General features: G+C 47.7%; 1 protein-coding gene across 1 annotated transcript in view; it reads left to right on the top strand.

Annotated features, from left to right (window-relative positions):
- The window catches only part of LOC106565700 (forkhead box protein P4), a 182,401-nt gene that overhangs the window by 52,422 nt on the left and 102,041 nt on the right, over positions 1 to 27,938 (top strand). Inside the window, exon 2 of the mRNA XM_082959567.1 lies at positions 13,510 to 13,690. Within this exon, the coding sequence (XP_082815693.1) occupies positions 13,520 to 13,690 (171 nt within the window). The 5' untranslated portion in view covers positions 13,510 to 13,519. The remainder of the gene's footprint in view (positions 1 to 13,509; positions 13,691 to 27,938) is intronic.

The raw sequence follows: 27,938 nt of genomic DNA, 5'->3' as shown, positions 1-27,938 counted from the left end.
TCTCCACCCCTCTAACCTCTGTTTCTTTCTCTCCCATTCTCTCTCTCACCCCTCTAACCTCTGTTTTCTTTCTCTCCCATTCTCTCTCTCCACCCCTCTAACCTCTGTTTTCTTTCTCTCCCATTCTCTCTCTCCACCCCTCTAACCTCTGTTTTCTTTCTCTCCATTCTCTCTCTCCACCCCTCTAACCTCTGTTCTCTTTCTCTCCCATTCTCTCTTTCTCTCTACCTCTTTTTCTCTCTCCACCTCCTCTAACCTCTGTTCCACCATGTTAAATACAATCAGGGTATTAGCACTGTGGACTGTCATACGCTGCCCTTACCACCTAACACTGGAGAGAGAGGGAGGGAGAGAGGGAGGGGGAGAGAAGGGGGAGACAGAGGGGATTATTCATCCTCATGATCACAGGATGATGTTTAACTGGCCGATATCTTGACCCTTATTCCTCACACACACACACACACACACACACACACACACACACACACACACACACACACACACACACACACACACACACACACACACACACACACACACACACACACACACACACACACACCCTCATAATCATAACCCTCAATTCTTCCGAGTGCAGGACTCGTGATTTTGCCTCAGATAAATGAGGTGTGTGAGAGGCCTGCTCCTTCTCCAAATATTTGTCTGAGTGTGTATGTGCATGCACCATGTCTGTCTGTCTGTCTGTCTGTCTGTCTGTCTGTCTGTCTGTCTGTCTGTCTGTCTGTCTGTCTGTCTGTCTGTCTGTCTGTCTGTCTGTCTGTCTGTCTGTCTGTCTGTCTGTCTGTCTGTCTGTCTGTCTGTCTGTCTGTCTGTCTGTCTGTCTGTCTGTCTGAGTGTGTATGTGCATGCATCATGTGTGTGTGACTATGTATATATGGAGATCTCTACTTTTAGACAGCAGTCTACGGGGCAGGCTGGTAAATCACTTACTGCACTCTAAAAAGAGGGGTCGGCGTGGAGGCAGGAGTGTATGTTTGCCCCGGTCACTCACACACACACAGAGCAATCTCATCGGTGTGGAATGTGCTGTGTGTTTACCTATGGCTCCTAAACCCACCTGACAGAGAGTTCTAATCTTTATGGGCTCGGCAAACAGGGACTTTGTCTTCACAGAACCACAGACTCTCACACACACACACACACACACACACACACACACACACACACACACACACACACACCACACACACACACACACACACACACACACACACACACACACACACACACACACACCACACACACACAGACATGCCCAGACAGCCTCAGCACCAAATGTCCAGACTATAGGTTGTGGCTCAGTGTGTTTTTTTAATATTGCCTTTTTATTATTGTCTCCTTCGGTTCAAGACGCTCCTCCTCTAGCTGGCCCCCTTTCCCTCTCCCTCCTTCTCTACCTCTCCTCTTCCTCTGTCTCTCTCCTCTCTCTGTCAGGTTGATCCCTGGCCATGATCATTGAATTGTTCTTTATCTACAGTAGATGAATCTTGGGAGAGGAGGAAATGGGAGAGGATGGGAGAGGAGGAGATGGGAGAGGAGGAGATGGGAGAGGAGGAGATGGGAGGTGATGGGAGAGGAGGAGATGGGAGAGGAGAGGATGGGAGAGGAGAGGATGGGAGAGGAGGAGATGGGAGAGGAGGAGATGGGAGAAGAGGGGATGGGAGAGGAGGAGATGGGAGAGGAGGGGATGGGAGGGGATGGGAGGGGAGGGGGGGAGAGGATGAGATGGGAGAGGAGGGGATGGGATGGTAGGGGATGGGAGAGGATGGGAGAGGAGGAGATGGGAGTGGATGGGAGAGGAGGAGATGGGAGAAGAGGGGATGGGAGAGGAGGGGATGGGAGAGGAGTGGATGGGAGAGGATGGGAGAGGAGGAGATGGGAGAGGATGGGAGAGGAGGAGATGGGAGAAGAGGGGATGGGAGAGGAGGGGATGGGAGAGGAGGAGATGGGAGGGGATGGGAGAGGAGGGGATGGGAGAGGAGAGGAGAGGATGAGATGGGAGTGGAGGGGATGGGAGTGGAGGGGATGGGAGAGGAGGGGATGGGAGAAGAGGGGATGGGATGGGAGGGGATGGGAGTGGAGAGGAGGAGATGGGAGAGGAGGGTATGGGAGAGGAGGAGAGGGGAGAGGAGGGGATGGGATGGGAGAGGAGGAGATGGGATGGGAGAGGAGGAGAGGGGAGAGGAGGAGATGGGATGGGAGAGGAGGAGATGGGAGCGGAGGGGATGGGATGGGAGAGGAGGAGAGGGGAGAGGAGGGGATGGGATGGGAGAGGAGGAGAGAGGAGGGGATGGGATAGGAGAGGAGGGGATGGGAGAGGAGGAGAGGGGAGAGGAGGGGATGGGATGGGAGAGGTGGGGATGGGATGGGAGGGGATGGGATGGGAGAGGAGGAGAGGGAAGAGGAGGGGATGGGAGAGGAGGAGATAGGAGAGGAGGAGATAGGAGAGGAGGGGATTGGAGAGGAGGAGATGGGAGAGGAGGGTATGGGAGAGGAGAGGAGGGGATGGGATGGGAGAGGAGGAGAGGGGAGAGGAGGGGATGGGATGGGAGAGGAGGGGATGGGATGGGAGAGGATGAGAGGGGAGAGGAGGGGATGGGATGGGAGAGGAGGGGATGAGATGGGAGGGGATGGGATGGGAGAGGAGGGGATGGGATGGGAGAGGAGGAGAGGAGAGGGGATGGGAGAGGAGGAGAGGGGATGGGAGAGGAGGAGAGGAGGAGAGGGGATGGGGATGGGGAGACACACACAGGGGAACTGTTATTAGATTGGAGCTCACACACACTACTCCAGTGGTTGGCAACAAGCAACAAAACTGGCCCCTAGGGGATTTTTTTGGGGCCCCCCAAAGTTTGTACAAAAAAAACTTTTGGGCCATAGAAGACTGTAAAATAACCAGGAAGCCCAAAAAGCAAATCGGCAAAAAATAATAATAATTTGGAAATCTGATTAGAAGTATTCCCACAAATAAAAAAAATTGATTTGATTGTGTCTCAATGTAATGAAGGTATGAAATTATTGTTATTTTCAAATCCAATCTCTTTTTTTGGCTTAGTTGTGGTCAATTTGCAGTTTACAAATGATTATAATTATGTTCCGACCTCGACCCTCCAGAAATATCCCTGCTCTACTCCAACTGTTGGATTGGCATTATGGGCTGTGAGCTGTGTGTAGTTCCAAGAAGTAGTTAAGCCTGTATGTTAGACTAGATCAGCTGGGTAGGCACTGGGAAGGGGCCAGGTCTGTCTGTCTCTCTCTAGGCCTGAGGCCCTTTGAAGCCGCCCAGCCAGCCTGAATATTCTTGGCCCGTAGCTCTCTGCTTACTCCTGTCTGTCTGGGGGCTAATGCAGCTCACCTGCTAGCACTGGATACAGGCCAGCCAGAGCTAGCATTAGCTTAGCCGTGCACCAAAGGCTAACTTGCTAGTGTTGGAGAAGGGGCCAGGCATATAGCCACAAGCTAAAGGTAACTAGCAACCACTCAACTGGGCTGAACGAAAGGATATCCACTCTGTAGCAGAGGAGGAAAGAAAATAGAGAAAGATAGAGGGGGAGAGAGAGAGAGATGTCTGAATAAAGAGAGAGAGGGAGTGAGGGGAGAGAGAGATGTCTGAATAAAGAGAGAGGGAGTGAGGGGAGAGAGAGATGTCTGAATAAAGAGAGAGAGGGAGTGAGGGGAGAGAGAGATGTCTGAATAAAGAGAGAGAGGGAGTGAGGGGAGAGAGAGATGTCTGAATAAAGAGAGAGAGGGAGTGAGGGGAGAGAGAGAGCGAGAGGGAGTGAGGGGGAGTGAGAGAGAGATGTCTGAAAAAAAGAGGGAGTGAGGGGGAGTGAGAGAGAGAGGGAGTGAGGGGGAGAGAGAAGATGTCTGAATAAAGAGAGAGGGAGTGAGGGGTAGTGAGGGGGAGAGAGAGATGTCTGAATAAAGAGAGGGGGGAGTGAGGGGGAGTGAGAGATGTCTGAATAAAGAGAGAGGGAGTGAGGGGGAGTGAGGGGGGAGAGAGAGAGAGGGAGTGAGGGGGAGAGAGAGATGTCTGAATAAAGAGAGTGGGAGTGAGGGGGAGTGAGGGGGAGAGAGGGAGTGAGGGGGAGAGAGAGAGAGAGATGTCTGAATAAGAGAGAGGGAGTGAGGGGGAGTGAGGGGGAGAGAGAGAGAGATGTCTGAATAAGAGAGAGGAGTGAGGGGGAATGAGGGGGAGAGAGAGATAATGAGGGAGTGAGGGGAGAGAGAGAGAGAGAGATGTCTGAATAAGAGAGAGGGAGTGAGGGGAGAGAGAGAGAGATGTCTGAATAAGAGAGAGGGAGTGAGGGGGAGTGAGGGGAGAGAGAGAGAGATGTCTGAATAAGAGAGAGGGAGTGAGGGGGAGTGAGGGAGAGAGATGTCTGAATAAGAGAGAGGGAGTGAGGGGGAGTGAGGGGAGAGAGAGAGAGATGTCTGAATAAGAGAGAGGGAGTGAGGGGGAGTGAGGGGAGAGAGAGAGAGATGTCTGAATAAGAGAGAGGGAGTGAGGGGGAGTGAGGGGAGAGAGAGAGAGATGTCTGAATAAGAGAGAGGGAGTGAGGGGGAGTGAGGGGAGAGAGAGAGAGATGTCTGAATAAGAGAGAGGGAGTGAGGGGGAGTGAGGGGAGAGAGATGTCTGAATAAGAGAGAGGGAGTGAGGGGGAGTGAGGGGAGAGAGAGAGAGATGTCTGAATAAGAGAGAGGGAGTGAGGGGGAGTGAGGGGAGAGAGAGAGATGTCTGAATAAGAGAGAGGGAGTGAGGGGGAGTGAGGGGAGAGAGATGTCTGAATAAGAGAGAGGGAGTGAGGGGGAGTGAGGGGGAGTGCGAGGGGGGAGTGAGAGGGAGTGAGGGGGAGTGAGGGGGAGTGAGAGGGAGTGAGGGGGAGTGAGGGGGAGTGAGGGGGAGTGTATTGGTGTTTGGGGATTCCTGCTTTCCTCTAACCTGTTTTATTAAAACATCTTCTGTCTGCAGCTCAGAAAATACACACACATCTTCCTTCTATTCCTCCTCCTTTCTTTCAGTCCCGTTGACAGAGGAGAGGAGGAAAGAGGACAGGTAGTTGACTGTGCTGACACACACAGACCACACAAACCACACACAGACACACAAACACACACAGACACACAAACACACACAGACACACCCAAATGTAATGCCAAGTGCAGCAGTGTGCCATGGCTACAGAGAGAGCCAGTGTGTCCCTGCCTGCGTCTATGTGTGTGTCTCTCCAGAGCGGACCCCCCTCCTATAAAAGAGGAATGGTTGAGTCCTCAAGCTAAGCTGTCTTCTAGCGAGGATCTTTCCTGTCAGGACATTCCAGCCTGTCCTAATGGGGAGCAGGAGGAGGTGAGGGAGGATGAGCAGGCTGAGAGGGGCGAGAGGGAAGGGTTGAGGCCTTTGATGGTACTGGTGCAGGCAGGCAGGCTACAGGGGAAGTTCAGGGTGGAGAGGGAAATACAGGGTTACATCTGGACAGAGACATTAGGCCATATGGACACACTATTCTCCCTCTCTCTTTATGACAAACACATATACACATACACACACGTACTATGTGCACACACACACAAAGCATAAAGGCACCTGCCCTCTGGCCTACGGCCTAGCTCACACAAACACACCCTGTCCTTCCTCTAGTGACTCAAACAAACAAACAGAGCCAGCATTCATTTATCTACACACACATATACACACACACACACCCAGACCACACACACACACTCTCTCTCTCACAAACACTCCCAGCTCAAAAACCCAGTGTTTACAACAGAGAGTAGAGAAAACTGCATTCAAAAAGACAAGTGTTTGTTTATTTTAGATACGCATTTCTTGAATGCACTCAGTTTAAGAAAAGATACAGGGAGCCCGACAACACTGTAGACTGGAGAGCAGAGCAGAGCAGCCTTCATGTTCACAGTAGACTGGAGAGCAGAGCAGAGCAGCCTTCATGTTCACAGTAGACTGGAGAGCATAGCAGAGCAGCCTTCATGTTCACAGTAGACTGGAGAGCAGAGCAGCCTTCATGTTCACAGTAGACTGGAGAGCAGAGCAGCCTTCATGTTCACAGTAGACTGGAGAGCAGAGCAGAGCAGCCTTCATGTTCACAGTAGACTGGAGAGCAGAGCAGCCTTCATGTTCACAGTAGACTGGAGAGCAGAGCAGAGCAGCCTTCATGTTCACAGTAGACTGGAGAGCAGAGCAGCCTTCATGTTCACAGTAGACTGGAGAGCAGAGCAGAGCAGCCTTCATGTTCACAGTAGACTGGAGAGCAGAGCAGCCTTCATGTTCACAGTAGACTGGAGAGCAGAGCAGCCTTCATGTTCACAGTAGACTGGAGAGCAGAGCAGAGCAGCCTTCATGTTCACAGTATACTGGAGAGCAGAGCAGAGCAGCCTTCATGTTCACAGTAGACTGGAGAGCAGAGCAGCCTTCATGTTCACAGTAGACTGGAGAGCAGAGCAGAGCAGCCTTCATGTTCACAGTAGACTGGAGAGCAGAGCAGAGCAGCCTTCATGTTCACAGTAGACTGAGAGCAGGCAGAGCAGCCTTCATGTTCACAGTAGACTGGAGAGCAGAGCAGAGCAGCCTTCATGTTCACAGTAGACTGGAGAGCAGAGCAGCCTTCATGTTCACAGTAGACTGGAGAGCAGAGCAGAGCAGCCTTCATGTTCACAGTAGACTGGAGAGCAGAGCAGCCTTCATGTTCACAGTAGACTGGAGAGCAGAGCAGAGCAGCCTTCATGTTCACAGTAGACTGGAGAGCAGAGCAGCCTTCATGTTCACAGTAGACTGGAGAGCAGAGCAGCCTTCATGTTCACAGTAGACTGGAGAGCAGAGCAGCCTTCATGTTCACAGTAGACTGGAGAGCAGAGCAGAGCAGCTCTTCATGTTCACAGTAGACTGGAGAGCAGAGCAGAGCAGCCTTCATGTTCACAGTAGACTGGAGAGCAGAGCAGAGCAGCCTTCATGTTCACAGTAGACTGGAGAGCAGAGCAGAGCAGCCTTCATGTTCACAGTAGACTGGAGAGCAGAGCAGGCAGCCTTCATGTTCACCAGTAGAATGGAGAGCATACGCAGAGACAGCCTTCATGTTCACAGTAGACTGGAGAGCAGCAGAGCAGCCTTCATGTTCACAGTAGACTGCGAGAGCAGAGCAGAGCAGCCTTCATGTTCACAGTAGACTGGAGCAGAGCAGCCCATTGCAGAGCAGCACTTCATGTTCACAGTAGACTGGAGAGCAGAGCAGCCTTCATGTTCACAGTAGACTGGAGAGCAGAGCAGAGCAGCCTTCATGTTCACAGTAGACTGGAGAGCAGAGCAGAGCAGCCTTCATGTTCACAGTAGACTGGAGAGCAGAGCAGCCTTCATGTTCACAGTAGACTGGAGAGCAGAGCAGAGCAGCCTTCATGTTCACAGTAGACTGGAGAGCAGAGCAGAGCAGCCTTCATGTTCACAGTAGACTGGAGAGCAGAGCAGCCTTCATGTTCACAGTAGACTGGAGAGCAGAGCAGCCTTCATGTTCACAGTAGACTGGAGAGCAGAGCAGCCTTCATGTTCACAGTAGACTGGAGAGCAGAGCAGAGCAGCCTTCATGTTCACAGTAGACTGAAGAGCAGAGCAGAGCAGCCTTCATGTTCACAGTAGACTGGAGAGCAGAGCAGCCTTCATGTTCACAGTTAGACTGGAGAGCAGAGCAGAGCAGCCTTCATGTTCACAGTAGACTGGAGAGCAGAGCAGCCTTCATGTTCACAGTAGACTGGAGAGCAGAGCAGAGCAGTCTTCATGTTCACAGTAGGTTCTCAGCATGTGGTTTTCCTAGCTGCCCCTGGAGAGGAGTGTTTGGGTGACTGGGTTATCTAAATCCTGTGGGGTTTTATTTAGCAGGGTTAGAGATGTTCTAGTGGAGATCAGACTGCACAAAGAGCTCTGTTTCTGTGGCCTGGAGGAGAGATAAAGGAAGAGAGAGAGAGAGAGAGAGAGAGATAGATAGATAGATAGATAGATAGATAGATAGATAGATAGATAGATAGATAGATAGATAGATAGATAGATAGATAGATAGATAGATAGATAGATAGATAGATAGATAGATAGATAGATAGATAGATAGATAGATAGATAGATAGATAGATAGATAGATAGATAGATAGATAGATAGATAGATAGATAGATAGATAGATAGATAGATAGATAGATAGATAGATAGATAGAGAGGGATAAAGGGAGAGCGATAGATAGAGAGGGAAATCAGAAAGAGAGAGGGCATAGGCATAAAAAACTACAGAGCCGGTGTGGCAATAGACAGAGAGAGTTAGCAAGAGGGAGTGACAGACAGAGAGAGATGTGGAGATGCATTGGCACTTACCCTATTCCCCCCCCCCCCCCTCCCCACCTCCTCCTCCTCCCTTCCTAGTTCCCTGTATTAATAAGCAGTGTTCCTGGGAGCTGATGCAAGGCGGGGAAACAGTCATTCAGGGAGCAGTATAAATATTCCCACATGAGGCTTAACATGATAAAGACTTAATAACCCAGTAAGCTGCTGTAAACACACACACACACACACACACACACACACACACACACACACACACACACACACACACACACACACACACACACACTCTTGAGCATGCACACACACATACACGACACACGCGGCACAAATATACTTGCACACACATACGGGGAGGGGGAGGAGTTAACTGCAGGTGTGCAGGAGTTAAGCCAATCAGTGCTGTGCCACAGAGAGGGGTCATTACACTGCTGAACATGTTGAAAGAGGACAAGGGATGAGAGAGAAGAAGACAAAGAAAAAGGAAAAGTGAAGGAAAGATTAAAGGAGAATTTTTTTTAAACCAAACTGACATTGGGTTAGAATTTGGAGCCGAGGTAAGCAGGGGGATTACATTGTGTACCATCACAGAGTTTATTGTTGTAATATGTTGTTATAGTATATTGGAACAGCATATTGGTGTCATACATATGCTTTTAGTTGTCAGTACTGTTGTATTACTTTAAGCTGTGATGTTGTCAGTACTGTTGTATTACTTTAAGCTGTGATGTTGTCAGTACTGTTGTATTACTTTAAGCTGTGATGTTGTCAGTACTGTTGTAATACTTTAAGCTGTGATGTTGTCAGTACTGTTGTATTACTTTAAGCTGTGATGTTGTCAGTACTGTTGTATTACTTTAAGCTGTGATGTTGTCAGTAGTTGACTGAAGACTACATTCCTGCTCTGGAGCTGCAAATCATAAACAGTTTGTCAACAACATGTCTGTCTCCTGAGAGAATGTGTCTGACAGTGTGTGTGTGGGTGTGTGTGTGTGTGTGTGTGTGTGTGTGTGTGTGTGTGTGTGTGTGTGTGTGTGTGTGTGTGTGTGTGTGTGTGTGTGTGTGTGTGAGAAAGTTATTATTATGAAGAGAAAGTTCTGGAAGTGTACTGGCCTGTCTCCAGTGCTCCCAGGCAGCTAGCCAGTGATCCTTGTATTGTGAGCTGTAGGACAGGGAAGAGATGGCATTACTGAGGGATTGGGCTGGGAGACAGACCGGAACAGACTGGATCTACACCACAAACCCGTAGGGAAGAAGGTGGGAGGGGAAGTGAGAGGGAGGGGGATCTTGGAGTTGGGAGAAGGGAGTGATCGGTGTGAGCTTTGGGAATCAGAAAGACACAATCCACCCAAAGTCTTTAGAGTGAGTAGAGAAGAGGAGGGGGGTGTTTTCGCCCTGTGCTACTCTCCTCTACTCCTCTCTCCTTCTGGGTAGGTTGGTCTGGCCTTGAGAAGCTGGCTGCCCAGTCTGTTGGTGTGTGTCACTTTAGATGAGGGTAATGGTGCAAACTGGACTCAGGGGTAGACGTAACATAGTAAATTAAATCCAGGACACACCAATACCTTTCATATGCTATTTCTTAGTTTGTGGATGTCCGTCATCCATTTTGTATGATATGCTACGGATTACAATTAGTATGATATGTTACGGATTACAATTAGTATGATATGTTACGAATTACAATTAGTATGATATGTTACGGATTACAATTAGTATGATATGTTACGGATTACAATTAGTATGATATGCTACGGATTACAATTAGTATGATATGTTACGGATTACAATTAGTATGATATGTTACGGATTACAATTAGTATGATATGTTACGGATTACAATTAGTATGATATGTTACGGATTACAATTAGTATGATATGTTACGAATTTGCAAAACGGATGATATATTACGAATTACAATTTGTTGTGGCTAACATTAGCTAGGTAGCTTAGGGTTAGGGGTTAAGGTTAGTGTTAAGGTTGGGGTTAGGAGTTAGGGTTAAGGTTAGGGAATGGGTTAGCTAACATGCTAAGTTGTTGCAAATTAGCGAAAAAGTAGTAAGTAGTTGCACAGATGGTAAAATGCAAAAGTTATCAGTGATGAGATTTGAACATGCAACCTTTGGGTTGCCAAACATTCGCATTATACGCCCACCCATCCATCCACACCAACCAACATACTTTCCTGGATTTACCGTTACTATGCTGCATTTAGTCTATGATACCAGGCTGGATAGTGGGAGGGGGAGGGATCAGCATACAGGGTTATCAGTGCTAGTGGGTGGGGGGTGTTGAGGTAAGTATTAACATCCCACACCTCCTCCGTGCGTTGTGCCTACACAAGGCCTTCCAGCAGGGTTTTACCCAGGAGCCTTTGCAGAAGCTACCTGTAGTAACAGGACGTACTGTATGATCCACCCAGCTTAATTAATTACACATGCCAGAGAGAATCTCTCTCTCTCTCTCTCTCTCTCTCTCACTCTCTCTCTCTCTCTCTCTCACTCTCTCTCTCTCTCTCTCTCTCTCTCACTCTCTCTCTCACTCTCTCTCTCTCTCTCTCTCTCTCTCTCTCTCTCTCTCTCTCTCTCTCTTTCTGTCCTGCAGCTGAGGGGCATGTTCTGTCCCATCCCCTCTCTCTTCTTCTCCATCCCAATTAAAATGCAGAGGAACACTTTATTCCCCCTCTATCCCAAACATTATTTATCTCTCTGATCTGTACACCTCCTCCCTTCTCTCTCCCTCCTTCTTCCTCCATCCATCCATCCATCCATCCCTCCCTCTCTCCATCCCTCGGGGTAGTGGAATGCCTCTTCCTGCTCTCTCTCAGGTCAGGGGTTCAGCTGCAGGGGGTTTGGTTTGTGTTTGTGTTTCTAACTCGTCAGGGCAGGCCTCTGCACGGGAAGCTTTTCTGCTCTGCCAGATACACTTAAAGGGGGTGTGTGTGTGCGCTGCGTCTTCTGTCTCTCAGCTCTAATGAAAGACTCTAGTCTAGGATAGATTTATGCCCGTGTCTCTCCCTTTGACCTCCTATTACTGCAGCTATATACACCCATTACAGGATATGACATTACAGCACCGAAGTATACCACACCGCACTGCTCTGTGTGTTTGTTTGTGTGTGTGTGTTTGTGTGTGTTTGTGTGTGTGTGTTTGTGTGTTTGAGCATGGATGCTTGTGTAACTGTTTAAAAGTGACAGGTCCCCCCGCCAACCCTTGTTCACCTTCAAGCTCTTTCTGCAAACTCTCTATCTCTTCCACTCCTGGAGGTACGCTGTAGAGAGAGGGGCAGTGATAGCTAGTAGAGGGTGATTCATGGTTAGAGAAGTGTATGAGGCGTCTGCTGTGGGATGAAGTCAATGAGCTGTACAGTCTGGAGGAAACTCAATCTGTGCCTAAAGACCCTTAAAGACCTCCTAATGCACTCAGCACAGTATAGGAGCAGCTACTACACCTGTTCTGTTAGGGAGGGAGGGAGACTGCTGGCCACACATGACTGTCTTCACACAGACAGAGAAAGAGGGACACAATGGGGCTCACACAGATCTGACTGTAGGGCCACGGGGGAGGGGATGGGGGTGAGGAAGACGGGTATGGATGGGTGAAGAGAGAGCCAAGGTAAGGGGGGAGGAGAGTGGAGGAGATGGGTGGAGAGGGCGAGGGAGGAGTGAAGGAAGAGGGCAGGCTGAGGTTTAGGCGTTTACTACCTGTAAATGTCAGGTAGTGTGGAAGCCACTGGCTAGCAATATTTGGATGTACAACTGTGTGTGTGTACGTGCGTGCGTGTGTGTGTGTGTGGCTGTATGGAGGGGAGATGCTTCAGTGTGATTTGCTGTTGTCAGCTGTTGTTGTGGTGAACCAATACAGCTTGTCTTTCACACCACGTACTGTATTCATAACTAAGGAACACACCCACACACACCCTTTGGGCTTTTGTTTTTCCACGAGCATCTGGCAACATTCCATTAGCAGCGTCACTAGCGTTCTCACACACTCACCTGCTGTCGCATGGAGACGCACACACACACACGCACACGCACACGCACACACACACACACACACACACACACACACACACACACACACACACAACACACACACACACACAACGCACACACACACACACGTACTCAACATTTGTACCTGCTCTTGTTTGGGAGAAAAACTAAACGTTAATTCTCTCATGAAATACCTCTCCTTGTTCCACCCAAAGGCAAGGCGGGTAGAACACAGACAAACACACATTTTCTCACATAATGGGTGGAATGCCTCGATGGCAGTTTGTTCGCCCTTGCAGAAACAAACACAGAGAAAGTGTATTTGTAAAACTGGGAGCAGAAAGCATAGATTGGGTTCATCATTAATAGTTCACAGGCCCAGATCGGTTGGAGCTTGTTATGCTTTCCAAACATGTCTCTCTCTTTCTCCTTCACGTTCTCTCTTTTTCTGTCTCTCCTTTCCTCTCTCCCACGCTCATTCTTTCTCCTAACGATGGCAAATGCATCCCGCGCCTGTGTTCCAACAAACTCACAGAGCCGCATTTTGTCGTGAACACGCTTCAAACATCCTCCTCTCCAAGACAACCGTGCTCTGTACACACACACTCAGCTTCTCTGGATATTGTAGAAAGTTGGGCTTTTCTACTGATGCCTATAAGGGTTGTGTGACTCTTTCAGCCTTGTCTTTCTCCCCCCCACACACTCAGGAAGGATCAAGTGTTGCTATGACCACATGTGAATGGCAGTGTGGGTGCATACTGTACTTGTTTACTTAGTGTTATCAAGGCTGGCAGATAAGCCTGAGCTTTCACTGAAAACACACACACACACACACACACACACACACACACACACACACACACACACACACACACTCGCCTTTACTAGGCCATAAAGCTCCCCGTGTGTGTGTGTGTGTGTGTGTGTGTGTGTGTGTGTGTGTGTGTGTGTGTGTGTGTGTGTGTGTGTGTGTGTGTGTGTGTGTGTGTGTGTGTGTGTGTGTGTGTGTGTGTACTTTAGTTTCCCAACCCTTTTGTTTGTTGACCCAGACTCCTCCAGCTCCAGAGCATAGCTCAAACTGCCATGGCTGCACTCGTTCACCATCACTTAATCTCTGTTTACCTTTCTCTGTCCTCTCCTCCTTCTCCTCCCTCACTCCCAGGTGCCACGTGATGATGGTGGAATCAGCCTCTGAGACCACTCGAACTACGCCCTCCAATCAGAACGGAGTCAGCAGCCTCAGCAGCCATTCGGACGGCGGGGGAGGGAGAGAAGGCGGGTCCAACGGGGACACCAATGGGGAGATCAGCCCAGTGGACCTACTGCACCTCCAGCAGCAACAGGTGTGTGTGTGTGTATCTTTGTGTGGGCACATGCTTGCGTGTGTGTGCATATGTGTGTGTGCACTTCATGCTCATTTGTTTGTGCATATGGGCTTGCAGGTGTCTGTGTGTGGTTGTGCAACATCCATATATAAACACCACATGTAAAGTGTTCGTCCCATGTTTCATGACCTGAAATAAAAAATCCCAGAAATGTTCCAAATGCACAGGAGCTTATTTCTTACAAATGTGTTTACATTCCTGTTAGTGAGCATTTGTCCTTAGACAATATTATCCATCCACCTGACAGGTGTGGCATATCGAGAAGCTGATTAAACGGCATGATCATTACACAGATGCACCTTGTACTGCGGACAATAAAAGGCCACTCTAAAATATGCGGTTTTGTCACACAACACAATGTCACAGATGTGTCAAGTTTTGAGGGAGCGTGCAATTGATATACTGATTGTCTGCGACCAGCCACCTGGACAGCTGATGAAACTGTGGGTTTGCACAACCAAAGAATTTCTGTCAGAAACTGTCTTAGCGAAGCTCATCTGTGTGCTCCTCGTTCTCACCAGGGTCTTGACCTGATTGCAGTTTGGCGTCGTAACCAAATGCTCACCTTCAATGGCCACTGGCACGCTGGAGAAATGTGCTCTTCACGGATGAATGCCGGTTTCAACTGTTCCCGGGCAGATGGCAGACAGCGTGTATGGCGTCGTGTGGGCGAGTGGTTTGCCAACGTCAACATTGTGAACAGAGTGCCCCATGGTGGCGGTGGGGTTATGGTATGGGCAGGCATAAACTAGGGATTTTGCATTTTATCGATGGCAATTTGAATGCACAGGGATACCGTGACGAGATCCTGAGGCCCATAGTCGTGCCATTCATCCGCCGCCATCACCTCATGTTTCTGCATGATAATGCAAGGCCACATGTCGCAAGGATCTATACACCATTCCTGGAAGCTGAAAATATCCCAGTTCTAGCATGGCCTGCATACTCACCAGACATGTCACCCATTGACCATGTTTGGAATGCTCTGGATCGACGTGTACGACAGCGTTTTCCAGTTCCCGCCAATATCCAGAAACTTCACACAGCCATTGAGGAGGAGTGGGACAACATTCCACAGGCCCCAATCAACAGCCTGATCAACTCTATGCAAAGGAGACGTCGCGCTGCATGAGGCAAATGGTGGTCACACCAGATACTGACTGGTTTTCTGATCCACACCCCTACCTTTTTAAGGTATCTGTGGACAACAGATGCATATCTGTATTCCTAGTCATGTAAAATCCATAGATTAGGGCCCAATGAATTCATTTCAATAGACTGATTTCCTTGTAACTCAGTAAAATATTTGAAATTGTTTCATGTTGCGATCCTATTATTGTTCAGTGTAGATTGTTTAGGAACACTATGTATGTAGTTTACATTATGTAATGCAGACAAACTGTGCTATCTTCCAGTCTCACACGCAACGTGATGAGAAGACGTGCTGACATGTTAAGATGTCAATGACAAAGCACATGCATGTTATTACATTCAGATCCCTGTAAACCCTTAACCACATGAGAAACAGCATCATCTTCCCTTGTACTTCTGTGAAATGTATTCGCTTCCTTTTCCCAGTCTTATATGACTCATACATACTGGAGAAATGACTTGTGTGTGTGTGTGTGTGTGTGTGTGTGTTGTGTGTTTTTATAACTAAAAAACACTATTTTATCTTCTCATGGATCTAAAACTCCATCTGTGACGTGTGTGTTTGTGTGGAGACTTGTGTGTGTTTTATTTCACGGTTGGTGACACGTCAGCGTGATGTGGCCAGTGTTGAGCTGTTTTAGTTCCCCCCTGTGCGTCAGTGTCTCCCCTCCTCTGGCCACTGTATCAGATGGAATTTCTGTGTTTCCTGGAGTTCCTTGGCTGAAAATCCACACTTTGTTTCCCATTATCCCAGATCCCCAAATTCCTCGTCTCTGACTCTCTATACTGCCAGACTAGTGACATAACGCACGCACGCACACACACACACACACACACACACACACACACACACACACACACACACATACACACACACACATACACACACACACACACACACACACACACACAACACACACACACACACACACACACACACATACACACACACATACACACACACACACACACACACACACACACACACACACACACACACACACACACACACACACACACACACACACACACACACACACACACACACACACGCATATGCACATACAAATGCCTAAAAGTACGACAGCATTATTGTACATTAGTTTGAGCTGAGGTACCTATATGAAAAGAGCAGCTCAGAAACTTTAGAGCTGGGATTATAATGAAGGTGGATTATGTTAATGAAGAGAAAATCTACTTCTCCACTCTTCCCCTTTCCCTTTCTACCCATTCACTCCTCCCTCCTTTTCTGACTGCATCCTGCCTCTGTTTCCTCTGGAACCTCCAGCCCTGGACACACACACTCACCCACGCTCCGCCCTGACCCGTAACTCACACAAGTAGCTCTTTATTCTGTGGCCCTCGTCTCTCTTCTCTGTGTTGTTGCACCTGTGTGTGTGCGTGCATCTGTGTGCGCGCGTGTGTGCACAGTGGCATTTCCTCCTTAAATGCCTTTCCAACCTCAAACATACCACCCTTTCGCTTTCCATCTTTCTCTCTCTTCCTCTCTCACGCCCTCTCTGCTTGATGGAAGAGTTCCTAGCCTGGTGTTAGTCAAGTCCCAGAATATCTATTGTATACTGTATCTCCCTCCACATGGCTTGGTACTCTCTCTCCTTCTGTCTTTCCCTCTCTTTCTCTCCATGTGTAGAGTAGGATAGTGATCTGGTTATGTGTGTTCCCCCCCCCACCACCCCCCTCCAGCCCAGATCTGAGTTCCGTGCCAGTGAGAATTGCAGAGTCCTTTGATATCACGGCTATAGTAAAATACCTACCTGTTCTCCCCCCTTTCTCTCTCACACACATTCTCTCACTTTCCATTTTTCTCCTTCCCTTTCCTTTATTCTCCTCATCCACCTGAAGTGCATAGCAGTGTAGGTGGTCAAATAACCTGCCAAGACGCACTGGACCCGAGAGGAACCATGGTGCCTCTACACACACACCGACACACACATGACACACACACACACACTGAGATACACACATACGCTCAGACACACAGTGCTCTTCACAGGGCGGTGTTGTTAGAACACAAAGCCGTTTTCCCCTGGGCCCCTTGGGAGCCTGGGAGAAATCACAGCCATCTCCAGCCGTCAAACCACTCCACCGGCCTCTCTCTCTCTTCACTCTCTTTGGTCCGAGCTGCGGGGTAAAGTGAGGGAGGAGTAGTGAGAGGAGTGGAAGTGTAAAAGTGTTGGGTGTGTGTGTGAGAAAGAGAGAGGGGGGGAGAGAGAGGCCCTACAGGTAGATAGATGTAACAGAAGGTGAGAGAGATGGACGGGTAGAGGTGGAGGGAGATTGGGGTATAGAGAAAGAGGGGGATGGAGGATGGAGGGAGGGGTGTATTGCTGAGACGTGTCAGAAAAGGGCGCCTGGGCCTCCCTGAGGAATGTGCCCTGTCTGCCTCCCCAGAAAGAACAGAATGAAAGAAAAAGATAGAGAGAGAGAGGAGAGGGGGAAAGACCAGTTCTGCTTCCCCACCCTGAGACCAGAGGGAGACACAAATCTAACTGTATCCTATACCAAGACGGAACAGAGTGAGAGAAAAGAGAGAGAGAGAGAAAAAAGAAAGAAAGAAAGAAAGAAAAGAAAGAAAGAAAGAAAGAAAGAAAGAAAGAAAGAAAGAAAGAAAGAAAGAAAGAAAGAAAGAAAGAAAGAAAGAAAGAAAGAAAGAAAGAAAGAAAGAAAGAAAGAAAGAAAGAAAGAAAGAAAGAAAGAAAGAAAGAAAGAAAGAAAGAAAGAAAGAAAGAAGCAATTGTGAGAGGGGGAACCAAGAGTGAAAAAAAGTGGAGCCCTCTAAGAATCCCAGCCTCTTCTTTCACAAAGCCAGGATTCCACCCAGCCTCTTCTTTCACAAAGCCAGGATTCCACACAAAGCCAGGATTCCACCCAGCCTCTTCTTTCACAAAGCCAGGATTCCACCCAGCCTCTTCTTTCACAAAGCCAGGATTCCACCCACCTCCTTCTTTCACAAAGCCAGGATTCCACCCAGCTTCTTCTTTCACAAAGCCAGGATTCCACCCAGCCTCTTCTTTCACAAAGCCAGGATTCCACCCAGCTTCTTCTTTCACAAAGCCAGGATTCCACCCAGCCTCTTCTTTCACAAAGCCAGGATTCCACCCAGCCTCTTCTTTCACAAAGCCAGGATTCCACCCAGCCTCTTCTTTCACAAAGCCAGGATTCCACCCAGCCTCTTCTTTCACAAAGCCAGGATTCCACCCAGCTTCTTCTTTCACAAAGCCAGGATTCCACCCAGCTTCTTCTTTCACAAAGCCAGGATTCCACCCAGCTTCTTCTTTCACAAAGCCAGGATTCCACCCAGCTTCTTCTTTCACAAAGCCAGGATTCCACCCACCTCCTTCTTTCACAAAGCCAGGATTCCACCCAGCTTCTTCTTTCACAAAGCCAGGATTCCACCCAGCTTCTTCTTTCACAAAGCCAGGATTCCACCCAGCTTCTTCTTTCACAAAGCCAGGATTCCACCCAGCTCCTTCTTTCACAAAGCCAGGATTCCACCCAGCTTCTTCTTTCACAAAGCCAGGATTCCACCCAGCTTCTTCTTTCACAAAGCCAGGATTCCACCCACCTCCTTCTTTCACAAAGCCAGGATTCCACCCAGCTTCTTCTTTCACAAAGCCAGGATTCCACCCAGCTGCTTCTTTCACAAAGCCAGGATTCCACCCAGCCTCTTCTTTCACAAAGCCAGGATTCCACCCACCTCCTTCTTTCACAAAGCCAGGATTCCTCCCAGCTTCTTCTTTCACAAAGCCAGGATTCCAGCATGCTGTTTTTTTTCTCTCTCAATCTATTTAGTCTTCTTCACTTTAAATGCTCTCTTTCTCTGGCGTCTCCATCTAGTGCTCTCTGCCCCGGACAGACGACCTCTCGAGAAACAGCATGACATGCTTTCTCTCTCTGAGGGGTGAGGAGGGGGAGGAAGGGGAGGAGGGTGAGGAGGTTTTATCCACAGGACTGGATGTTAAATTGTGCATAGCAGGTTACAAACATCACCAGGCAAATCCCTCCCAAACCTCAAAGCCCTCTGTGTGCGTGTGCATGTGTGTGTGTGTGTGTGTGTGTGTGTTTGTGTGTGTCTGACGAGAACCAGGTGCCTCCCTCGCTTTTCTTTCGTTTTTTCCCTCTGTCTGTGTTTTGTGAATGTAGGCTTCAAGGGGAATGGAAACAGTAGACTTTAGGACACCATCTAACTGTAACTGTAAATCACCACATTGTTGCATCACTGGCAGGATTTCCCCAAACTGTCTGAATCCCCAAACTGGCTGAATGACCATGAACTCAGCATGCATAAAGAAGCAACATTTGCTGATGTCAAACCATATATGAAAACATGATACATATTTTGAAAGCTGAGAAACAGCCCTTTCAAATGATATGACATACAATAGCACCACATCAATCGAATGTTAATCAGTCAAGAAAAAACACCAGTGAAAATGTGTATAAGGAAAGACATACACAAGTAATATAATATTATTAAATCAAAAACTTTATTGAAGGGAATACATTGTCTCATTCAAACCTGAAAACAGAGTGCAAGTTACATTGGAAATTGGAATTACAAAATATGAAAAGAATAAGGCATATAATGACAGTAACTGGCTTTTACAACTTAAATGTATTCTGTACATACTGTACAGACACTATGCCTATAGCCTAATACACACGGCCTATAGCCTAATACACAAGGTCTACAGCCTAATACACTATGCCTATAGCCTAATACACACGGCCTACAGCCTAATACACCATGCCTACAGCCTAATACACACGGCCTACAGCCTAATACACCATGCCTACAGCCTAATACACACGGGCTACAGCCTAATACACAAGGTCTACAGCCTAATACACACGGCCTACAGCCTAATACACAAGGTCTACAGCCTAATACACTATGCCTATAGCCTAATACACACGGCCTACAGCCTAATACACCATGCCTACAGCCTAATACACACGGCCTACAGCCTAATACACAAGGTCTACAGCCTAATACACACGGCCTACAGCCTAATACACTATGCCTACAGCCTAATACACACGGCCTACAGCCTAATACACACGGCCTATAGCCTAATACATACGGCCTATAGCCTAATACACACGGCCTACAGCCTAATACACACGGCCTACAGCCTAATACACACGGCCTACAGCCTAATACACAAGGCCTACAGCCTAATACACAAGGCCTACAGCCTAATACACACGGCCTACAGCCTAATACACTATGCCTATAGCCTAATACACAAGGCCTACAGCCTAATACACTATGCCTATAGCCTAATACACAAGGCCTACAGCCTAATACATACGGCCTATAGCCTAATACACAAGGTCTACAGCCTAATACACTATGCCTATAGCCTAATACACACGGCCTACAGCCTAATACACCATGCCTACAGCCTAATACACACGGCCTACAGCCTAATACACAAGGTCTACAGCCTAATACACACGGCCTACAGCCTAATACACTATGCCTACAGCCTAATACACACGGCCTACAGCCTAATACACACAGCCTATAGCCTAATACATACGGCCTATAGCCTAATACACACGGCCTACAGCCTAATACACACGGCCTACAGCCTAATACACACGGCCTACAGCCTAATACACAAGGCCTACAGCCTAATACACACGGCCTACAGCCTAATACACTATGCCTATAGCCTAATACACAAGGCCTACAGCCTAATACATACGGCCTATAGCCTAATACACAAGGTCTACAGCCTAATATACACGGCCTACAGCCTAATACACACGGCCTATAGCCTAATACACTATGCCTATAGCCTAATACACAAGGTCTACAGCCTAATACATACGGCCTATAGCCTAATACACAAGGCCTATAGCCTAATACACAAGGTCTACAGCCTAATACACACGGCCTATAGCCTAATACACTATGCCTATAGCCTAATACACTATGCCTATAGCCTAATACATAAGGTCTACAGCCTAATACATACGGCCTATAGCCTAATACACAAGGCCTATAGCCTAATACACAAGGTCTACAGCCTAATACACACGGCCTATAGCCTAATACACTATGCCTATAGCCTAATACACTATGCCTATAGCCTAATACATACGGCCTACAGCCTAATACACTATGCCTATAGCCTAATACATACGGCCTACAGCCTAATACACTATGCCTACAGCCTAATACACCATGCCTATAGCCTAATACACACGGCCTACAGCCTAATACACAAGGCCTACAGCCTAATACATACGGCCTACAGCCTAATACACAAGGCCTACAGCCTAATACACTATGCCTATAGCCTAATACATACGGCCTACAGCCTAATACATACGGCCTACAGCCTAATACACAAGGCCTACAGCCTAATACACTATGCCTATAGCCTAATACACACGGCCTATAGCCTAATACACAAGGCCTATAGCCTAATACATACGGCCTACAGCCTAATACACACGGCCTACAGCCTAATACACTATGCCTATAGCCTAATACATACGGCCTACAGCCTAATACACTATGCCTATAGCCTAATACACCCGGCCTACAGCCTAATACACACGGCCTACAGCCTAATACATACGGCCTACAGCCTAATACATACGGCCTACAGCCTAATACACAAGGCCTACAGCCTAATACATACGGCCTATAGCCTAATACACTATGCCTATAGCCTAATACACAAGGCCTACAGCCTAATACACACGGCCTACAGCCTAATACATACGGCCTACGGCCTAATACACAAGGCCTACAGCCTAATACATACGGCCTACAGCCGAATACATACGGCCTACAGCCTAATACACTATGCCTATAGCCTAATACATACGGCCTACAGCCTAATACACTATGCCTATAGCCTAATACACACGGCCTACAGCCTAATACACACGGCCTACAGCCTAATACATACGGCCTACAGCCTAATACATACGGCCTACAGCCTAATACACAAGGCCTACAGCCTAATACATACGGCCTATAGCCTAATACACTATGCCTATAGCCTAATACACAAGGCCTACAGCCTAATACACACGGCCTACAGCCTAATACATACGGCCTACAGCCTAATACACAAGGCCTACAGCCTAATACATACGGCCTACAGCCGAATACATACGGCCTACAGCCTAATACACACGGCCTACAGCCTAATACACTATGCCTATAGCCTAATACACAAGGCCTACAGCCTAATACACTATGCCTATAGCCTAATACACACGGCCTACAGCCTAATACATACGGCCTACAGCCTAATACACAAGGCCTACAGCCTAATACACACGGCCTACAGCCTAATACACTATGCCTATAGCCTAATACATACGGCCTACAGCCTAATACACTATGCCTATAGCCTAATACACAAGGCCTACAGCCTAATACATACGGCCTACAGCCTAATACACAAGGCCTACAGCCTAATACATACGGCCTACAGCCTAATACACACGGCCTACAGCCTAATACACTATGCCTATAGCCTAATACACACGGCCTACAGCCTAATACACTATTCCTATAGCCTAATACACAAGGCCTACAGCCTAATACACTATGCCTATAGCCTAATACACACGGCCTACAGCCTAATACACTATGCCTATAGCCTAATACACACGGCCTACAGCCTAATACACACGGCCTACAGCCTAATACATACGGCCTACAGCCTAATACACACGGCCTACAGCCTAATACACAAGGCCTACAGCCTAATACACACGGCCTACAGCCTAATACACACGGCCTACAGCCTAATACACTATGCCTATAGCCTAATACACACGGCCTACAGCCTAATACACTATGCCTATAGCCTAATACACAAGGCCTACAGCCTAATACACTATGCCTATAGCCTAATACACAAGGCCTACAGCCTAATACACTATGCCTATAGCCTAATACACACGGCCTACAGCCTAATACATACGGCCTACAGCCTAATACACAAGGCCTACAGCCTAATACACAAGGCCTACAGCCTAATACACACGGCCTATAGCCTAATACACTATGCCTATAGCCTAATACATACGGCCTACAGCCTAATACACACAGCCTACAGCCTAATACACAAGGCCTACAGCCTAATACACTATGCCTATAGCCTAATACACACGGCCTACAGCCTAATACATACGGCCTACAGCCTAATACACAAGGCCTACAGCCTAATACACAAGGCCTACAGCCTAATACACACGGCCTATAGCCTAATACACTATGCCTATAGCCTAATACACACGGCCTATAGCCTAATACACACGGCCTACAGCCTAATACATACGGCCTACAGCCTAATACACACGGCCTACAGCCTAATACACACGGCCTATAGCCTAATACACAAGGCCTATAGCCTAATACACTTTGCCTATAGCCTAATACATACGGCCTACAGCCTAATACACACGGCCTACAGCCTAATACACACGGCCTACAGCCTAATACACACGGCCTATAGCCTAATACACTATGCCTATAGCCTAATACATACGGCCTACAGCCTAATACACAAGGCCTACAGCCTAATACACAAGGCCTACAGCCTAATACACAAGGCCTACAGCCTAATACACACGGCCTATAGCCTAATACACTATGCCTACAGCCTAATACACTATGCCTACAGCCTAATATACACGGCCTACAGCCTAATACACAAGGCCTACAGCCTAATACACTATGCCTATAGCCTAATACACAAGGTCTACAGCCTAATACACACGGCCTACAGCCTAATACACTATGCCTATAGCCTAATACACACGGCCTACAGCCTAATACACACGGCCTACAGCCTAATACATACGGCCTACAACCTAATACACACGGCCTACAGCCTAATACACAAGGCCTACAGCCTAATACACACGGCCTACAGCCTAATACACACGGCCTACAGCCTAATACACTATGCCTATAGCCTAATACACACGGCCTACAGCCTAATACACTATGCCTACAGCCTAATACACAAGGCCTACAGCCTAATACACTATGCCTATAGCCTAATACACAAGGCCTACAGCCTAATACACTATGCCTATAGCCTAATACACACGGCCTACAGCCTAATACACTATGCCTATAGCCTAATACACAAGGCCTACAGCCTAATACACTATGCCTATAGCCTAATACACAAGGCCTACAGCCTAATACACTATGCCTATAGCCTAATACACAAGGCCTACAGCCTAATACACTATGCCTATAGCCTAATACACAAGGCCTACAGCCTAATACACTATGCCTATAGCCTAATACACACGGCCTACAGCCTAATACACTATGCCTATAGCCTAATACACACGGCCTATAGCCTAATACACACAGCCTACAGCGTAATACACAAAGAATGGGAGTAAATTAATAGCATGCAAGGGAGGTGAAATGACCAGTGACAATCTGAGCTACTGGGTGAAGACTAGGAGTCCCTTTATTAGTGCCCATGTCTGTAATGAGTCACACTCACTGCAGTATCTCAACCTGACACAATGTTGCTTTCCCTTGTTGCATTCTGGTGCATCACAAACAAACCTCGTCATATCCTCCTGGTCTGAGAGCAGACAGTCCACCGGTGTTCTACATACAGGGGGAGTGAGATTGAGAGTATTTAAGGAAACATAGAACTAATATACAGTATACAGTATACAGGCCTAATAGTACACAACAATAATGCATCATTGACAGTTACCATCTAGCATTTTGCTTACAAGCATTTCGCTGCACCTGCGATATCATCTGCAAATCTGAGTACGCGACCAATAAACTTTGACCAGGATGATTTAGTTACCAAGCTGACTACCAGCCTGAGCTTGCTAAAGTAATAGCTATTAGCTAGCTATCATCATAGGTGTTAGGCTTCATGCTTAGGCTATATTCATTCTTGCAGTCAACAACCAGCAGGCTTAGCTACTCTTTTTTTGGAGTCATATCACATATAAACAGACACCTAATGAGATGGCTAGTTATGTAGCTAGCTAATAATTATATGGGTAAGATACATTTTACTGGTAAAATAGCAATCCTGCAGCAGCCTGGATAGTAGGCTACTGTAGTTCATTTTAGCTCTTAGCTAATACCAATGACAAATGCTATTCAAATTGTCAGTATGAGCATTTTATTTTGTACAGTTATCAAAGACAACATTAACATCAAAAAGACAAGACGAGCTAAATCAAGTAGACTAGCTAGCTAGCCTCGTTTCTGGCTGACTGCCTACTCGGCTTGTTATCAGAAGTTCATTCCACAGACTCATGTTATCAGTTGGAAAGAATACTCTAAAATGTACATATTATAATAACCAACATAATCACGAATTGTATACAGTTTCATACCTTAATATTATTGTCCTATCAAAGTTGTGAGAAACCTTTCAGGTCCAGTGGAGGCGAGGCACCTCCTGGTGGCAGCATTCATTCACTTTCAGTCACTGCACCAAAACTCAAATCAACCCTGCCAATGACGCTTTGGAGTCCATCGTTACTATGGCAATTCAAGATGGCGCTACCCATCCTTCTAATGTTGGTACGCTACCCATACCGTTGTTCAATATCAAAATACGAAAAAATAGAGCTGTTTCAATGATAGATGCACATGTTTAGTATTACTGGATGGAATACATCTCTTCGCTTAGCTTCATTTCCTAAAGTGTTTGCATTCCCCTTTCAGCACTAAATATGCACCAGTATCTCTATCCTTCCCTTTTAATACAGTTCTATCTTTCTTTTATCCTCTTTCATTCTCTTTCCCTCTTGCTGACATTCCAGCTGCTGTAGAAGTCTGGGCCTCTGTCAGCTCACTGTGCAGGGCGTGAAAAGAGAAAGAGAGAGAGTGAACGAGAGAGGGCGGGAGCTAGGGAGAGAAAAGTGAAGCTCACTGCCACTGAAGTGCCATTTCCTCTTGGAGTGCCACTCAACTGTAAACTAGAAAAAATAAAGGAAAAAGAGAGTGACTCACATTTCACACTAAAACACAGTCAGCATCATTGACGTAAACACACACACACACACACACAGATTGGAGTTAGGTAATTGGTACTCTGGGGAGTTAGGTCACTGGTGCTCTGGGGAGTTAGGTCACTGGTGCTCTGGGGAGTTAGGTCACTGGTACTCTGGGGAGTTAGGTCACTGGTGCTCTGGGGAGTTAGGTCACTGGTGCTCTGGGGAGTTAGGTCACTGGTGCTCTGGGGAGTTAGGTCACTGGTGCTCTGGGGAGTTAGGTCACTGGTGCTCTGGGGAGTTAGGTCACTGGTGCTCTGGGGAGTTAGGTCACTGGTGCTCTGGGGAGTTAGGTCACTGGTGCTCTGGGGAGTTAGGTCACTGGTGCTCTGGGGAGTTAGGTCACTGGTGCTCTGGGGAGTTAGGGGAACATTGGGTGAAACAAAGACTGTTTCAGAACAAGCTTTGAGTTTGGAAATCTATATTCTCCCCCTCTTCCTCTACCCCCTCTCTCTTTCTCCCTCCATCTCCTCCATAGGCTGGTGTTGTTCAGTATACCATACTGCCACAGTATGACCAATTACTGAGTCTAGACTATTTAACATCACAGGAGACCATACGCTATCTAGCAACCATCTAGCATCTATCATCTCATAGATCTGTCTGCATATCTCCCTGATCGCTCACACACACACACACACATACACACACACACACACACACACACACACACACACACACACACACACACACACACACACACACACACACACACACACACACACACACACACACACACACACACACACACTGCACATCCATCTGTATGGATATCTGAGATCTTTATCTCTGCTCTGTGATTTCCGATCATCACTGTGGCTTCTTAATTACATCCTTCATTAACTCACATTAGTTCTGTGTGTGTGCGTGTGCGTGTGCGTGTGCGTGTGTGTGTGTGTACAGTCAGGTCACCCATGATACAAGTCAGTATTGGACGTCCATCCATGTCTGAGGATGTCGGGAGATGAAGTGGAAACCGGCCACTAGGGTCAACAGTGAGCGCTGTTACCTTCAAGTAGGTTTGGGTTTTGGGCATCGTGGATGGGCATAAGCATCTGCCTTTGGTGCCAAAGGTTGCATGTTTAAAACCAGTGATAAAAAGTAGTTCTTGAGATTTTTGTTTTGAGACTATCCCAAACCTTAAGAGTCAATTCAGAGTCAATGCCTAACCTTAACCTTAAACACTTGTTTTTGAAATTTGACGTTTGAGAAACATGGACGAACTTCTAATTATGACAAGAGACTTTTAGAGCTTGGTGGGGTGTGTGTGTGTGTGTGTGTGTGTGTGTGTGTGTGTGTGTGTGTGTGTGTGTGTGTGTGTGTGTGTGTGTGTGTGTGTATAGACAGTAGTGTTATTCTGTGACCTGATGTTAATGGGAGTTGATTGGGCCAATGGAGTCAGGTCCTGGAGGTGACTAGAGGTCACAGTGACACTAGTGTCCTATCTGACCCTGTTCCCCTCTTCAGGTTCACTTCCAGGTCAGGGAGAGAGGGATGGATGGAGAGGACTGAGGAACCAAGGATGGAGGGGAGGGCTGGTTATAACAGAGGGTGGTGGGTGAAGGAGGGAGGGCTGGTTATAACAGAGGGTGGTGGGTGAAGGAGGGAGGGCTGGTTATAACAGAGGGTGGTGGGTGAAGGAGGGAGGGCTGGTTATAACAGAGGGTGGTGGGTGAAGGAGGGAGGGCTGGTTATAACAGAGGGTGGTGGGTGAAGGAGGGAGGGCTGGTTATAACAGAGGGTGGTGGGTGAAGGAGGGAGGGCTGGTTATAATGCAGGGTGGTGGGTGAAGGAGGGAGGGCTGGTTATAACAGAGGGTGGTGGGTGAAGGAGGGAGGGCTGGTTATAACAGAGGGTGGTGAGTGAAGGAGGGAGGGCTGGTTATAACGGAGGGTGGTGGGTGAAGGAGGGAGGGCTGGTTATAACAGAGGGTGGTGGGTGAAGGAGGGAGGGCTGGTTATAACAGAGGGTGGTGGGTGAAGGAGGGAGGGCTGGT

This window comes from Salmo salar, chromosome 12, assembly GCF_965601325.2.
Source record: "Salmo salar chromosome 12, fSalSal1, whole genome shotgun sequence".
NCBI classification, from domain to species: Eukaryota; Metazoa; Chordata; class Actinopteri; order Salmoniformes; family Salmonidae; genus Salmo; species Salmo salar.
This window is presented reverse-complemented; position numbering and strand designations above follow the sequence as displayed.